The 18,505-nt window shown below is 36.3% G+C and overlaps 1 protein-coding gene across 1 annotated transcript; it reads left to right on the forward strand.

The window, feature by feature from the left end:
* The first annotated feature begins 737 nt into the window (after positions 1 to 737).
* On the forward strand, positions 738 to 17,692 carry LOC149843171 (Got1/Sft2-like vescicle transport protein family). Its single transcript, XM_090001721.1, has 7 exons — positions 738 to 797; positions 1,642 to 1,701; positions 2,335 to 2,426; positions 2,519 to 2,599; positions 16,311 to 16,408; positions 16,487 to 16,562; positions 17,388 to 17,692. The coding sequence occupies exons 2-7, from the start codon at positions 1,674 to 1,676 to the stop codon at positions 17,421 to 17,423; spliced, it is 411 nt and encodes a 136-aa protein (XP_089857847.1). The 5' UTR covers positions 738 to 797; positions 1,642 to 1,673; the 3' UTR covers positions 17,424 to 17,692.
* Positions 17,693 to 18,505: the final 813 nt, after the last annotated feature.

The raw sequence follows: 18,505 nt of genomic DNA on the forward strand, positions 1-18,505 counted from the left end.
TAATTTTAAAAACTCTCAAATTTCTATTTCAATCTTTGATCTCAGTTATAATTTCAATTTCCAAATTTCAAATCTCCTTTTCAAATCTCAAATTCATTTTAGATTCAAGTTTTGGATTTAAAATTTTAATTTTCCAAATCAAGTTCAATTTCTGAATTACTTCTTCAAAGATGTTTTCAAATCTATTTCAAAATCACTTGGAACATTCAAATTTCTGAAATATTTTTGAAGCATACATATTTTTCAAAGTTCAAAATTCATTGCACAAGCTTGATTCAATGTGTATTTAGGATTTTAGAATAATCACTTAGACAAATCTTAGGCAAAGAAAAGACATAAATTCGATCTTTGATTCAATTACCCCTGGTAAAAGCGTCAGGAACGGTTGAACCTCGTACCGATGAGCGAATCCCGTCTCTTCATTTTTTTTGCAAAATTTCAAAATGAAGGCGAGTAAATTTCAAAATCTATTTCTTTCAAATAGGTCAAGTGAGACCTTGTAAAAGAGTTTCTCTTTTCTCATTCTCTTCTTTCTTTCTTTTTCCCCTCAAAAGGGAAAAGGCTGAAAGGAAAAGAAAAGAAAAGAAAAGAAAAGAGGGCAGAATTTTTTTTCCAACAGTCTCAGTCCGCATCTGTTCATGTAATCTTTATAGGACCCGGGTATGGTTTCCTATGAAAGGTCCGAACCGGATCCGGATCCGGCCTGTTGACATTGACACACCTAGCTATGTCCCTCTACCCTGTGATGACATTGTAGCGGCACTGCAGCAAGTTGGGTACATCGTCTTCTGATTCAGGTGAGCCTTTTCTTCTCACTGTTCTTCTTCTTCTGCTTGCTCGTTGTTTCTTTCTGATGCACCAACAACCCAATTACGCACGAAAATTGTGAAAACTCGATGCCAAAAATGGAAGGAAACCCCAATCCTATTATCTTCCATTTGAACTCCAGAGATAATGAAGAAAGCTATTGCAAACTCTCAGTTATCTTCTTTTGAGTTGTACCCATCATAAGATCACGGTGGGGAACCCTTTATTTTCATCAGTATATCGCTTCTCCGCTGAATTTACGAGTTGGATCTCTTCCTGTTTGCGTGAATTAATGGTAATCTGGTTGCTTCCTCAATGCTTTAGAAGACGCCAGATTTTTTATCATTGGGTACTATGATTTGGGTATTCTTTGATTTAGATAATACAGTAATATTGTTAGAACCAGCAGTTTTTTTTACCCCCATAATAGTTTCATTCATTCATTCATAAAAGTTCGGTGTTATACACAATATAATGCGATGTCTATGGATGCCATCCAATCAGGAGGCTTATAAGATAGAGAAAAGATTATCTCTCTGCATAGAAAGAGCTGCTAGTAAGAGCCACTTCATAACAGGCTTCCTTGTATATATGGACTTTGGAGCTTAGTAGTCTAAAATTAACCCTAATGCTTTATGGATGTTACTTTATGTTCCTAGATCACACTATTTGAGGAAAGATTCTTCCATCTGAGTCTAGAGTCTTTTCTGTCAACCGGTTATTATCATTGTTATAGAAGATGTTTCAGGATAGTTGACCTCCAGAGCATTCTGTTTTGGATATTTTTAGTTATTTTACCTTCCATTTTCTGACACTGGCCCATACTTTTTGCAGGTTCCTAGAAGTTGAAAGTTTAAGCTGCTTTAATGGCCTACGAGTTGGATGAACAAAAAAGTGCGATCTTGTGTGACATGGAACACTTATTAAACTAGGAAATTTTGGCAGAGCTTGTTAGGTTTCTTATCTATATATTTAATGATTTTGCAAATTTTCTCCAATGTACACTCATTAGCTCCCTACCATTAATTCATGAAATACTTCTTAATTGCTTGGTTCTACGATCTGCCTTGCTCATTGCTGTACAAATTTAGATTTTGGGACTGACAATTTTGGTTCACTTTGTCCTGTGGTCCATAAGTTTGTACTAAACAGTGAAATTTAGGTAATGCTCCGGTCCACCATCTTGTTTAGAAATTCCAAATTTACAATAATGATCAATCTTTATCGAAAGCAATTCTGAACTTTGATCTTACTTACAATTACAGAATCCATGTTGTGCACCAACAGATAGCACGTTATAAGGAAATTTTCACTTAAAATGAGTAACTGTCCTATTCAACCTTCTCTAAACAATCTTACAAAGAGACAAAGTTGAAATTCTTTCTACTTGGCAGTGTATTTTAGTTTTCTTGTTGATCACACTTTTAAACCTGTTGAACTGAGAGGATATTGTTGTTCTGTTCACATTCCTCTTGGAGCAACTCATAATTCTACTGTTATTTGTAATTGTTATGGTCAATGAAACAGAGATAGGCGTGGGACTGATAGGCTTCGGAGTTGCATTTACATTTCTTGGCATTATTCTCTTCCTTGATAGAGGCTTGCTTGCCCTTGGAAATGTGAGATGCTCTAATTTTTTTGAATTTTCTTCTTTCTTGGAAAGGTCATTCTTGGTTGTAGTTGTAGTGTGACACTTACTCATGGCATTCAGATTCTCTGCTTGTCTGGAGTAGTCCTTATTCTTGGCTGGAAGTCAACATGGCATCTCTTTTCCAAAAGAATGCATTTCAAGGTATGCTGAAGTGATGCTGTAGGATGGACTTTAACTTCTCTGCTTTTGTGACCATATCTTTCTCCATGTAACTGTCAGTTAACGATGCTAAATTTCCAGAAATCCTTTTTGGTTTTATACTAGCTACTGAGTTTTAAATATATATGTTTGGTCTATTATCAAATTCCTCATTGTTGCTCACCTTCATAGTCCAAACTGTTTAGATTATACTCCGGATTCAGATCCACATAATAGAACACATGTATTCAGCAAAAGGGGTAATGTTGTAATATATCACACACACACACACACACACACACACATATATATATATATATATATATATATATATATAAAGAGACGTCACCCTAGAGTGTGGGTCAACTTTTCTTTTTCAACCTTTCTCTCTTCTTCTTCTTCCTCTTGTCTGTTTGCTGTGCAAGACACGATTTCCAACAAACATCTTCACATGGTATTAGAGCTCCAAAGAGGCAAGTCATGTTGATCGTTGGCTGGAAAGAACCCTTTAAAAAAAAAAAATCTTCCATTCTTCTCCTTTGAAGATCTGAAATCTGTAATTCAAATCAGACTCCCTCTTCCCATTCTTCTTTATTATCAGATCTAAAAATCTGTTCTACTTTCTTTTATTTATCACGTTAGATCTGAATCAAATCAGATTTTTTCGAAAATAAAAAAACTTTCTCTTATCACATCTGATCTGACATTATATCTACATCAGGTCAGATCTGATTTCCTTCTTTTCTTCCTAGTTATTTCTTAGATCTGAACCAAATCTGATCTGCCCACATCTCTTTTTTTCTTCTCTCAAATAGATCTGATCAACGATCCTTCATATCAGATATTTTCTTGATCACTTTATGGCATATCTAACGTGATCTAAGCCATTTCTAAATCTGGCCATATCTGAACAATTTTTTTTTCGAGATCACGTCTTCTAAATCTGACCAGATCTAAAAAAAAAAACCAGATCACGTCAAACCAGATCTAACGTGAACATCTCACTTCTTTATAATATCATTTCATATGCATATATATATATACATAATCATATGTATATGTATATGCATATTTTTGAATACTTCAATTGAATCTGGGCATCGCTGATCTCTAAACTTTAATTCCTTGCTGTCTAAAAAAATTGAGACAGCCTAATCTTGATCAAGAACCCAGTGCATTTGTCTTCTACATTCTTTTTAAAACTTCTTGTCTTTGTCTTTCATTCTTCTATTTCTACATTCTTTTCTAAATTTTCTGCTCTAATCTAATGGCTGCCATTGATGCATCTTTTTTCAGTCATTTGGTTACTGAGAAACTCGATTCTTTCAATTTCATTATCTGGAAGAAATAAATTATTCCGTTTCTTTGCAGCCATGATTTAATGGAGCATCTCGATGGGTCGATTCCTATACCTATGGAATTTGTTTCCCAAACAATTACAGTGCATGATGGGAGCTCAGAGAAAGTCTCAATCACCATGGTTTAGAATTCAGAGTTCGTTGCATGGCAGAAACAAGATTAGTCTGCTGTAGGCTTTATTACAACTACTCTTTCTCATGAGGTTTTGCTATATATTCCATCATGAGTTCCCGCAAAGGAGTTGTGGAACATTCTTCACAAGTGGTATGAGGAGATCTTGTTAAAATATATGTAACTATATATATAATATATATATATATATATATATATATATATATATAATACCGATAGGGGTATTATCAACTTTTTACATAGTTGTTTTAGTAAACAACTATTTTAATTTTTTTCTTTTATTTTTTGTATTTTCATTTTTTATTTTTTTCTTTTTATTTGTGTCTCAAAACCCAACCCAAAAAGGAGCCCCACATAGAGTCGTTGGGGCCCCTAACGACTCTATGGGAGCCCCCTTTTGAGACCCATTGTGGGTGTATAAATAGGGGCAAACCCCTTTGTATTCTTCATGCTTTAGAGCTCTCTTTCAATAAAGAGTATTTGTTTTTAGTTTGTGCCTTTCTCAAGGCCTGTTTATGTTGTCCCATAGTGGACTTGGCTATTATCTCTCTTGTGTATTGGACCATTGTTGGTCATTGTGAATGCTTTTAGCGTCTTTATTTTTCCGCATACTTCATTACATGGTATCAGAGCCATTCGGTTCTTAAAGGAAGAAGCATGAAATTTATCTTCACATTCTTTGTATCTCTTCCTCGTACACTTTGGTGGCATCATGGAGGCCAAAATCGGTCTATCCTTCAAGCTCAATGGAAAGAACTATATGATGTGGGCATCAACAATAAAAAACAATCTCAAAGGTAAAAAATTTTGGGGTTATGTAATAGGTTCTATTCCGGAACCTCAATGGGAGCTTACCAAGATTGAATGAGATCAAGAAAAGGCTCTTGAGGGAGATGCTCGCCTCAAAGCCATTGAAGACCACCAAAAGAAAGTAGAAGATTGGGAGAGAAACCACGCCAAAATCCTTGCTTGGTTCATGAACAATGTCGAACTCAAGGTATGTACTAATATAGCTAAATTTTGCTGACCAATGAGGCTTGGTTTTTTATGAAGGGTATGTATACCCAAAAAGACCTTACAAGAGCATATTTTTTGCAAGAAAATATTGGAATCACCAAACAAGGTGATTCAAGTATACAAGATTATTATAGTGCATTAAACCCACTATGGGATGAGTTGGCTCTTTTATAGCAAAAATGGGTAGCTATGGAGGATGTTGAATTAAGGCAAAAACAAATGAAAGAAGATCGATTGTTCCAATTTTTGTTTGGGTTACATCTTGAATTTGAGCAAGTGAGGTCATCACTCCTCCATAGATCTATTTTTCCACCAATAGAAGACGCCATTGCCGAAATCACACAAGAGAAAATTAGGCTTGACATGAGTAAGAACATTGATGAAGTGCTTGCCGTATTCAAACCCGGTAATAATGTCAAAACCTATAAACAATCCCATTTTGGAAAACATGAAAACAATAGTGGAGGAAGAAAGATAATTATATGTCATCATTGCTGTGAGCCGGGTCACATTAAACCCACTTGCCCAAAGCTAAATGGAACATTCAAGCCTAAGATGGTGTCCCTTGAAGAATCTACTACCAAAGAAGATGAAGGCAAGTGTGGCGACCTCAAAGAAACACTTGGTCAAATATCTATGGCTCTACAACAAATTCTCAAAGCTACTTCCTCTATATCAGGTGCGGCCATTGCGTCTACATCATCACCCGGTACGTATTCTTGGATTCTAGACTCCAGAGCATCCTTTTATATGACCCCACATGAAAATGCATTAACCGATGTATGCACCAATTCAAAAGGTTCATGTGTTTCTACGACCGATGGAACTTTCTTAAAAATCACAAGTATTAAAACACTGAACTCTAAAAATTCTCAAAACCTTTTTGTTCCAAAAGTAAGAGTAGTTCCAAAGTTAAATTTTAATCTTTTTTCGGTTTTCCAAATTGCCGACCATGGATATGAAATATTTTTTTCATATAATGGTTGCTTTGTGCAGGATCTCTAGTCCGAGAAGCGGATTGGGCAAGGCTATAGGAAGGGAGACCTCTACTATATGGATCATCTAAACTTTCCTACAAACTCTTTTTGTACTTATGTTCAAGATAAAAGCATTGAAACTTGACATAAAAGACTTGGACATCCAAGTTATTTAAAAATGTATCATTTTCCATTTGGAAACAAATTTTGTAAAGAAAACGACATTAATTGCAAAGATTGCATTTTTGGAAAAATGAAGTCTATTCCATTTCCAACTAGAACATTTCTTTCCACAAGACCTTTTGAATTGGTGAACTCAGATGTTTGGGGTCTATCTCCGGTCATGTCTAAAGGTGGTTACTCATACTATGTCACTTTTATTGATGACTTTACTCGTTATGTTTGGATTTATTTCCTCAATCATAAATCAGAAGTATTTTTCTTCTTTAAAGTCTTTCATATGAAAATACAAAATCAATTTCAAAGTAATATATCTATTCTTAGATCCGATTCCGGTGGAGAATACTTGTCCAACAAATTTTAAAATTATTTAAAACAAAATGGAATTTGCCATCAAAGATCATACCCTAGAACTCCACAACAAAATGGATTAGCGGAAAGAAAACATATACATATTATAGAAACTGCTAGAACATTGCTTATTTCTAAAAATATTCCAAATTTTTTTTGGGCCGAAGCCGTTTTAACTTCAACATACTTAATCAATCGAATGCCTTCTTCTAAATTAAAGAATGTTTCTCCTTATGAAAAACTTTTTAAATTTTTCCCCGACTTCAATCGCCTTCGCATCTTTGGCTGTAAATGCTTTGTTGTCTCATATAAGAGAAATAAGTTGTCTCCAAAGGCAATTGAATGTGTTTTTCTAGGTTATGAAAAAAATAAAAAAGGCTATAGGTCTTTTGATTTCAAGAATAACAAACTATATGTTTCAAAAGACGTGACTTTTTTGGAAGATGAAAATGGATTTGAAAAGCTAGAAAAACCAAATGAAATTGACTACATGTTCTTACATGATCTTATAGATGATATATGTAATGATTCTATGAATCATCTTGAAAGTATATATGATACTTGTGATGTATCTAATATTGAAATATCACCACATAATAGTGATACTATTAATGAAAATATTCATGTTTATATTCGAAGAGAAAAAGAAAGGCCTATTAGTGCCTTGGAGAAATTTTCTCAACTTACCAAATCCTTGGAAGAAACCCCCATTAGGCGATATTCTAGAGAATCCATTTCACCCAATAGGTTTGTCTCATACAAGTCTCTTGCACCAAATTATCGGGTATGCCTAATAGCCTTACACTCATATTATAAACCCACTCATTATAATTAAGCCAAAACTCTACCTCATTGGATTGAAGCAATGAAGATAGAATTAGATGCTCTAAAAAAGGCTAATACTTGGAAAATAGTCAAGCTTTCTCCACATAAAAAACCTATTGGATGCCGCTTGGTCTTTAAGGTTAAAACCAAAAGCGATGGATCCTTGAAAAGATATAAAGCCAGATTAGTAGCTAAGGGATACTCGCAAGAATATGAAATTGACTATGAGGAAACATTTGCCTCTGTAGCTAGAATGACAAGTGTTAGAACCTTTATATATCAACTTGATGTGAAAAAAGCATTGCTAAATGAAAATCTAAATAAAGAAGTATACATGGATCCACCACCTAGAGTTAATATTGGACAAGGTCAAACTCTTAAACTTTTAAAAGTCTTATATAGTTTTAAACAAGTTTCCAAGGCTTGATATGATCGATTTAGTGATATCATGATTAAATTAGGATTTCGTTAATGTTATATTGACATTGCTCTGTTTGTCAAAAGTACATGTAATAATATTGTTATCTTATTACTTTATGTTGATGACATGATTATCACAAGAAATGATCAAATTAGTATTATTAATGTCAAAAATATGTTAAAAGATAGTTTTGACATGTCTGATTTAGGTTTCCTTAGATATTTTCTCGGCATTGAAGTTGTCTATTCTCCTCGAGGATATATATTGTCATAGATGAAGCTTGCTGCAGATATATGTACTAAATTTGGAATTTCAGATGATAAAAAGGTGAAGACTCCAAAAGTAATTAACGCAAAATTAAGGTTGGAGGATGGGGTTCCCACACCCTACAAACAACTCATTGGATCTCTCACATATCTGACTATCATTAGACCAAACATCGCTCATGCTGTTCACTTTGCTAGCCAATTTCAGCATGCTCCTACAATTGTGCACATGAGTGCCGTGCTTCGGGTCGTTCGATACATAAAAAACATCATAACTAAAGGGTTATTTCTATCTTCATCTTTTTCTTTGGATTTACTTGCTTATACTGATGCAGATTGAGGATATAACCCTAATGATAAAATCTCAACTACTGGCTTTTGTCTCTTTTTAAGAGATTCCTTAATTGCTTGGAGATGCAAGAAGCAACAAAAAGTCTCGTTATCCTCTACTGAAACTGAATATTGGGCTATGACAACTACTACAATGAAACTTGTTTGGCTTCGAAGCCTTCTCAAAGATATGGGGGTTGACATTACAGGTGCTTCAAAGCTATGTTGTAACAACAAAAGTACTATTTACATTGCCAGTAATCACACTTTCCATGAGCGCACCAAACATATAGAGATGGACTGCCACTATGTTCGTGATGAGTACGTACGAGGAACAATTACTCTGCCATATGTCACATCAAAATATCAGTTAACAAATTTTTTCACTAAACCTCTTCCTGCTCCCCGCTTCACATTTCTTCTTGGCAAACTTTCGGTCATTTCCCCGTAAAGTTTGAGGGGGGTGTTAAAATATGCGTAACTATATATATATATATATATTTGTCTATAAATTTATATATATATATATGTATAATACCCGATAGGGGTATTATCGACTTTTCATATAGTTGTTTTAGTAAACAACTATTTTCTTTTTTTCTTTTCTTTTCTTTTTTGTATTTTCATTTTTTATTTTTTTCTTTTTATTTGTGTCTCAAAACCCAACCCAAAAAGGGGCCCCACAGAGTCGTTGGGGCCCCCAACGACTCTATGGGAGCCCCCTTTTGGCTCTTCTTTTGAGACCCATTGTGGGTGTATACATTAGGGGTGAACCCCTTTGTATTCTTCATGCTTTAGAGCTCTCTCTTTCAATAAAGAGTATTTGTTTTTAGTTTGTGAAAGGCTTGTTTATGTTGTCCCATAGTGGACTTGGCTATTATCTCTCTTGTGTATTGGACCATTGTTGGTCATTGTGAATACTTTTAGCATTCTTTATTTTTCCTGCATACTTCATTACAGATCTCTACCCTAAAAGTTTTTCAATTAAAAGCAGAGTTTGCATATCTAAAAAGGGGTGATTCCAATCTTGTTAAGTATCTCAATAAGGTTAAGATTCTCGTAGATCAGCTTGCTGCCATAAGATCACCATTGTCTGATGAGGATATATGCACCAAAATAGTCAAAGGACTTGGGCCAGAATATAACATGTTTGTCACTGTTTATACAAGCACTGTGCCTTGTCCACCGCTTCAATAAGCTAAGAATCATGTTGTTGGAGCATGAAGCCATGTTCAATATAGCATCCACATCTGCGAAGGATGAGGTGACTCATAAAGTTATGATTGCAGCCCAGAATTTTAACTCCTCTCGAGAAAAAGGACGTGGCCGTGGACGTAATTTTGGTGGATGTGGAAAGGGTATCTTGCCTACACCTTCTTCCTATTCCAATCAAGCAAATATAATATGCCAAATGTGCGGCAAGAAAGGTCACACTTGTTCTAATTGCTATTGGCGGTATGTTCCAACATATCAACCATCTACTGTGCCTATTCTGGCCCATTTTTTGGCACTTGCAGTTGTACCTCCTTCAGTTTCTTCCTTGGTTGGTTCTAGGGATGGCAGTGGACTGAGGGAAAGCGGGGCCCCGCCACGCCTCTCCTCGTTTGGACCGGGGATGAAGGGTATGAAACGGGGATGGAGGCGGGGACAAAGGTTAAAATCAATCCCCGTTCGGGGATGGAGGCGGGGATGGACATACACTTTTTCCTGCCCCACCCCGTCCCCGCCACGATCCCCGCCCCGACCCGTCCCCATCACTTTTCCCCACAATATCCCCGCCCCGCTCCGCCTCATCCCCGTTTGAACCGGGGATGGAGGACATGAAACGGGGATGAAGGCGGGGGTGGAGGTTAAAATCCATCCCCGCCGGGGATGGAGGCGGGGATGGAGGTTCTAATCTTGAGGCGGGGCGGGGGTGGAGACCTTGTCCCCCGCCCCACCCCACTGTCATCCCTAGCTGGTTCTAGTCCACGGTCTCTAACGAATTTTATGCAGGCGCCATCTAATTTCTCTTCTCCTTCAATTGTGGGTTCACAGGATTTGGAGGCACTCAGTGCTAGTTCTGGACAACTTAATACTCAGCAAAATCACAATCCTGTTGCTAATCCGTGGGCTGTAAACATGCACTCCTTGCCAGGACATGCTTCGACATCTTCAGCCAAGGATGAATTATGGATTCGAGGGCAGCACATCATGTTAAAGGAGATTCAGTTACGCTCTCTCATGTTGGACCTTATCCTGGTAATGGAAGTGTGATTTCGGAAGATGGTAAACACCATCACATCACTCATGTAGGCACATCCATTGTTCCCACCAACAAAAACCCTCTTTTTTTGTCCAATACTTGTCCTTAATATACAAAAATATCTTATTTTTGTCTCATAACTTTGTCATGATACTAATTCCTGTTTATTTTTCTCTGTCTTCTCTTTCTGCGAAGGGAATTCACACAAATAAGACACTCGTTGAGGGAAGGAGATGCAAGAACATTTATGTCTTGGATAAAGCTCCGAAGTATTCATTGTCGTTAGACAATCATTCATTGTTTGCGTCATCATCAAGTTCGACAGTTCATCACGGAGTTTATGTTTGTCTCTGTAGATTAGGCCATTGCAATTTAAGTTTTCTTAGTCTCTTATGTAATAAAGGTTTAATTGATGTCAAAGGAAAAAATTTCTCTTCTTTTTGTGTTGTCATATTTGTAAGAGTCATGAGCTTTCATTTTCTAAATCTAATAAAGAAGCTTCTTTCCCATTTGAACTTATTCATTTTGATGTTTGGGGACCTTCCCCTATTATGTCTTTGTCCAAATCCAGATATTATGTGATTTTTGTGGATGACTTTACTCGTTTTACTTGAATATATTTTCTAAAATCTAAGGACTAGGTCCTTCTCATTTTTCGTAGATTCAAATCATATGTCAAAACTCAAATTTCTTGAATCCTTGCTTTAAAGAGTGATGGTGGATGAATATATATCAAAGAAATTTACACAATTTTTACATGATAATAGGATTCGGTGTGAGTTAAGTTGTCTCAGGATTTCTCAACAAAATGGAGTTGCAGAACACAAACATCGCCACATTGTGGAAACATCCCTAACCATGATGTTTGATGCCAATCTCAAGGCTGGTTTATGGTCCGAGGCATTTCATACTGCACATTATTTAATCAATATAATGCTTTTGTCTAATCTTGAAGGCGAATCTTCTTATTCTTTGTTGCATGGTATTCATCCCAATTATTCCTGGTTACAGGCATATAACTACATTGTTTTGTGCATATTGTTGGTTCTTTAGGAGATAAATTGTCCCCTCGGGCAATTGTGTCAGTTCATCGACTACGATGATGAATACATGGGATACAGGTGTTTTGATCATGCTGCTAATAAGGTTATTGTTTCTTGACATGTCATCTTTCATGAGAATGTATGCGTAAGTATGTCTCTTACTTTTAACCACAGCTCTCTGCAGTCATTTTGGCCCTCATCACCGTCATTGCAAAGTGCTGCCAACAATACTACTGAGGCTGCATCACTATCGTCGGCAGATGTACCTCTATCTGATAACGTACATTAATTTTAGTTTTTTGATAATGTATACACCAGAAGAACCAGCCAGTCGCATAAAGCATTATTGAATCAACCTGTGACGTCCACTGCTAATCAGTCACTTGATCCAATTACGTGCAATTCTGGCAATACTACATGATCAGATCAGCCCCAATATTAATCATGATGCACCCTTACATCTGTCAACTTTGCCCACTCGTGTGTCTAGCTGAATCAGACACTCTCCTGACAGGTGGGTCAACTATGAAGCCTTATCCTTCGATTTTCAGGTATATGCAGTTGCTCTTGACCACATCCAAGAGCTGAGATCCTTTGCTGAAGCCGATCAACATACTCGTTAGACAGATGCCATGAATGAAAAAATTAAAACACTCCATGGACAATAGTGCCTATACGTGAAAAAAAAAATGTAGTTAGATGTCGTTGGGTGTACAAGGTTAAAAGAAAATCTAATGGCAACATTGAGCGATTTAAAGCCATGTTAGTCGCGAAAGGTTACACTCGAGAGCACAGACTGGATTTCGATGAAACATTCAGTCCGGTGGTTCAGATGGGTACAATCCGAATTGTTTTATCTCTAACCGTATCAAATGGGTGAAACTTATTTCAGTTAGATATTAAGAACGCCTTTCTTCATGGCGATCTCTATGAAGAGGTGTATACGGAGCACCCACCTGGCTACCTTGGGGGAGACCCGCACTCCATTGTACTTCAGTTGAAAAAGGCTATATGGTCTTAAACAAGCATCCCAAGCCTGGTTTGACACATTTAGTACGGTGATTCGATCTCTTGGCTTTCAACGGAACCATTGTGACTATTCTCTTTTTGTTCATCATAATAAAACTGATCTTACTATTGTCTTAGTGTATGTGCATGACATCATTATTACAGGGAACAATAGGGCAAAAATTGAACAACTAAAGTCTATCATTCATTGGTAATTTCACATGAAGGATTTCGGACCACTTCGTTTTTTCTTTGGAGTACAGGTAGACCAACAACCCGATCGTTTGGTGTTATCACAACATAAGTATGCTTGGGATATTCTACAATATAGCAGGATGTTAGAATATAAATCAGTGTATACTCCCATGGTTATTCACTCTCAATTGGGCATTTCATCTTCTGCTGATGCAGATTTTTCGAAGCCAGAAAAGTATTGCAACATTGTTAGGGCTATGTAGTACTTGACTTTTACTCGCCCCGACCTAGTTTTTTCAATGAATCAGGTTTTGCAGTTTATACATAAACTTCAAGTGAAGCATATGAAAGCTGTAAAACAAATCTTCCGATACCTTAAAGCTACTCTTTCAGATGGGCTTATATATTTTAGACTTGTATAAGGTTCCACTCTTGTATCCATTAAAATTGTTTCATGCTCTGATGCGGATTGGGCTCATGATCCTACCACCCATCCTTCTGTCACCGATTATTGCGTGTATTTGGGATGCCATCTTGTGTCTTGAGCCAGCCGTAAGCAGAAAATTGATGCCCGCTCTAGTACAAAAGCAAAATATCGCGCTATGGCAATGGTGACCGCCGAAGTTGCATAGATTAAACACGTTATATTCAGCCTTCATCAGCCCATCTGAAGTTCCTTATTATATTGTGACAATCGCAGTGCTGTCGCCATCTCTACTAATCTTGTTCAACATGGTAAGATGAAACACATGGAGATTGATCAACATTTTGTTAGAGAACAAGTAGAGGCCGAAGAAATCTAGTCACTTTTTATTCGAGGAGTGGACCAGGTAGCTGATCTTTTTACTAAGGCTCTTACTGTAAATCGACATTGACACTTGAAGTCCAAATTGTCCATGGTTCTCCACCATGCTCAGTTTGAGGGGGCATGTTAAGATTATACTGGATCACATAAGATCTGGATCCAGATTCACATAATAGAACACATGTATTCAACAAAAGGGGTAATGTTGTAATATGTCACACACATGTAATATGTCACACACACACACACACACACACACACACACACACACACACACATATATATATATATATATATAATACAAAGAGACGTCACCTTAGAGTCTGGGTTGACTTTTCTATTTCAAGCTTTCTCTTTTCTTCTTCTTCCTCTTGTCTGTTTTCTGTGCAGGACATGATTTCCAACAGACATCTTCACACAAACATGATCTCAGTGGTGTTGTATTTTTGAGATTTTCTCTTGCGAAGGAATTATCCTCCTGGAACTTGTACATGAATGTTTTTGCTACTAGTAAATGTGTTGCCTTATTAAGTTTGTTCAGTAGATGCCAGCATAGGAAATGGAAGCAAGAAACAGTGAATTTATAAAATTAAGAGAATTCAGGCAATGGAAAGCGGTAAGTGATTTGGGTATGTCATAAGATTCGTTTGAATAAGTGATGGAGACTAGAGAAAAATAACAATAATCTTTCAAGAAATGGAGATCAGTTTATACCTTATATGCTATGTTTGCAAACTGTTAAATCCCTTTTCTGAAAAGAATAACAATTAAACATGTTTAAAATTTTCAAAAACGGTAATTACGAATGTAGCATTGGAGACAAGAATAACATTTATAAATAGTAAACTTACTACATCATAGTATTGAAGTGAAGTTGGGAAAGCTTATGCAGCCATTTTAGAAGTGTCTTATAAGGTCCAAATAACACATCCAAATAATTAATAAACATTATGAGATATGTATATGATTTGTAAGTAACAGAAATTTAGCAACTGAAGTCGGCTACTTTATGATATTATCAAATAATCAAGCAAAATCAAATCTTGTAAATGGTTCATGTTCTCCTCTCTACCTATATTAGTATGACCCGATGCAAACCTAAAGTAGGAAGTCATTTGATTTGAAGTTGAACCTTGTGAAACAATGATAGAATATATCAATCTTATACAAAAAATTGCACAATAATGAACTCGATCCCAAAACAAAATGGACTGTAGTTGGCCTTTTCTTTGTTTCTTTTTTTCCTGCCTAAATTACAAAAGTTCCCTTTTTAATATCTTACACTAAAAGATTGAAATATAATGATGAAATAGAAATTTTGAATGTGCTTATATCTTGTTCTCAAAACTGCACGGATTTCTGGAATTATGATATGCATGGAAACGGGAACCATCTGTCCCTTTATCCAAGAAGCGTGATTCTTGATAATGGAAATTGCACTTTCTAACAAGTGGGAATCATGATTCCTGGGTATGGGGAAATGTAATTTCTAGTGACAAGTTTAGAATCCCAAGAAATTTTGATGTGCTTATGGGACATGCTGGGGAGTGCCCTTTGCCTGTGGGATAAGGCTTCCGTCAACACTGTTTTGTTCATTGAATGTGTTCCATGTTTGGAAGTGGGAGGAAATTTCATAGAGAAACTAGAATTTTCATATGGAAAGCACGAGATGTACATCTGAAAAAGCTGTAAATGCGTGAAAAAATTGTCTATGAAAAAAAATCTCCACCTCGCTACATCTAAAAGATTTTCTCATATATGGAATTTGGGATTGCATAGGACAATTGTGATTTTTCACATTTTAGAGAGAATTGTCCTATTCTTTCCCCACTCCAGACATGGCGTAAATGATCAACTTGACAGTGCATTTGCTTGGATGATATTTTGTATTTTTGCAATTTTACTTTGCATAAATAGTTTGAGCATGATTATTTTTTTTTGTTTAATAAATGTTTGAGCTTTATACTTGGTGATGTAACCTGAAATTGGGAAATCATCTTTTCTGCTCTTGAAGCTAATTCACTCATATATCACCATTTTCCTGGATTTTTTTTTCACATCTTTCATATTTTCAACACTCCAGTCACAACTTAGCAGCTCTACTGATCAACCAGGTTGGGTTTATGTGATGGATCGAGAATCTTATTTTTACATTATGCAGCGAAATTTTCATTTCCATTTTTACTTTTTGTTGTCAAAATTGCAAAACCTTCATTCAAAGTAAATAAAGTTTGATGAATGTTACCAACAATTTAGTCATACCAAAACAACAGATAAAATGACCTAAAAACGAGAATCTAATTATAAGGTGAGAAGCTGGATCTCTCAGCAAGTGTCAATCCGAGATTGATTAGCCCAAACCATTTAATGTGTTCCCACATTAGATCTCCATTTCAAGTGAGCTCCTGAACAGAGTGGTAATGATCTGAAGTGTTTCCAAGGATTAGGCTATTTATCTATTTCCATATGGCTGATTCAACAAGTAGTCATAAGCCCCCATCTGCAAGTGACCATTCATTTCTTCCTTAAAACATCAATCTGACATGTATATACTTTGCAGGGCTCTCTGTCCTTCCTTGCTGGGATATTCCTCATTTTGGTTGGTTGGCCTATAATTGGCATCATCTTAGAGTTGTATGGTTCTGTCATTCTTTTCGGGTGAGTTTCTCATCTTAAGCTCCCATTACATAAAGTTCTTGCAAGATTAATACTGCTAACTTGTTTTCTTCGTTGCAGTGGTTTCTGGCCCTCTATAAAGGTTTTCCTTTGCAATATTCCAGTATTAGGATGGTTCATTCAATATCCATCTCTGGTATGAAAATGCCTGCTGTTGTTTCCTGAACTTTAATTGGAACTTCTACTTTTGGCATTGATGACATGACCTGATTCAGCTAGAGGTTTGATGATTGCCAATGTGGACTGAGGTGACCCATTTGGGATTTGCCTATTGGGTAGTTAGAATGAGGTGAATCCATAGTTATGTGTGCCTAGGAGTTTAGTTACTTTCTGGAGTTACTAGGTGCAGATGAAATTTTGAAGTTATTGAGTTGATAGTGAAACTAGAGAAAACCTAATAAGCTTGAGACTTGGTTTCAATACTTGTGCCAAAGTTTATATTTTTGCCTGGACTATAAGCATCAGTGGCATAACTCTCTTCTTGGCTAGAAGGCTAGAACCCGTCCACAACTCCATTGGTGGAGTCCATTGGAGATCTAGGTCTTAGTTGGTTGGGCATCTGCAACTTGAAATTCGTCACATCTGGGTCTTATTGAGTTGCTTATGGTTTCTGAATCAGGTCTTAAGCTCTTTAAACAATTTTCTCATGCACCTTGTTTTCCTGATCTTTCATTTTTTTCAATCTATAACCTGAAGAAACTGCACCCTGCACGAAGACCTGGTCGTGCTGGCTCAGCCTGCCATACCTACGGTCATCATGCCGGCAGTGTAAAACTCCGAGGCTAGGACCCCCACTCCCGGGGCCTATGCCAAGCGTCGGCTTGCGCAGAGTGGTGACGCCCATGGGAATCAAACCTTGACCACCCGTCTAGCGGCCAAGGCCCCACTCCACTAAGCCAACCCCCAATGGGGCTTTCTTGATCTTTCCTACTAATGCTAAGCTAACATTTTTCATATGCAGTTCCTTGATCGCTTCCGGCAATCAAAAGCAGCTTGAAACCATGATATGAAAGGGTTGAATCAACCAAGCAACAAAAAATGAAATTAAAGTGAATCAAGTAACCAGATGTGAATTTAACCTATCTGGTATGTAAACATATTCATGGGCATTGTCTTCTTGTGATATCTTGATCTATTCTTGTATCTTAGTCTACGTTGGAATTCCCATCTGATAATGTAAGATTGAGCTACATTTGTGGTTTAGAGACAGTTGATTGATCTGTAACTGAATGGACTTGGTTTGGGTTTGAATCAAGTCAAGAGCTTGATACCTGCATAGAGATACAAGTAGGTGTTATCATTGCAAAATTTTATTTTTGCAAGTCAAATTGACATTTGAAAAAGATTTTGAAAATAACTCACCTTCGTTTTAAAATGCGGAGAAATTTTGAAGAATGAGACTCATCAATCGGTACAAGGTTCAACTGTTCCTGGCACCATAACTAGGGGTAATCGAACCAATGATCAATCTTATGCTTTGCTTTACTTAACTGTTTAAATCATTATTCTATTCCTAAATACATGAAGAATCAGGCATGTGCTATGAACTTTGAAAAATGCAGATTGAAAACATGATATATGCTTCAAATATTAGAAAATACTTGAAAAAAGAACGCTTTGAAAATCGTGAATTGTTTTAAAAAAATGCTTTTGAAGGAAAGGAAAATCGATTTATGAAGAAAAGGAGATCTTTTTGAGAAAATCGAATTCTGAAGAAACTTTGGAGATTTTTAAGAAAATCTATTTTTTTGAGTTTTGAACTCTTGAATTGATCAAAAGGATGGATGTGTGGTCCTGTGAAATCTTTTTATGATGCAGTCTAAACCTAGATGACGTATGAATGCAATTTGAGAAAATATTTTCTGAAGAATTTATGAAAAATCATTGATAAAAATGATTTTTGAGGCTTATAGAATTTAGATGAAATATATTCACCACATATCCCTGACTATGACCACAAATATATATTGAATACACCTCATTTGATTCTAAGATGGAAAAATACATAGAAAAACTTTGAAAATATGCAATAGTTTTTTAAGATAGCATAAGAGTGTATGCCATTTGGGGCTTAAAAGA

The sequence above is a fragment of the Nuphar pumila genome, chromosome 3 (assembly GCF_984573655.1).
Source record: "Nuphar pumila chromosome 3, dmNupPumi1.hap1.1, whole genome shotgun sequence".
NCBI lineage: Eukaryota > Viridiplantae > Streptophyta > Magnoliopsida > Nymphaeales > Nymphaeaceae > Nuphar > Nuphar pumila.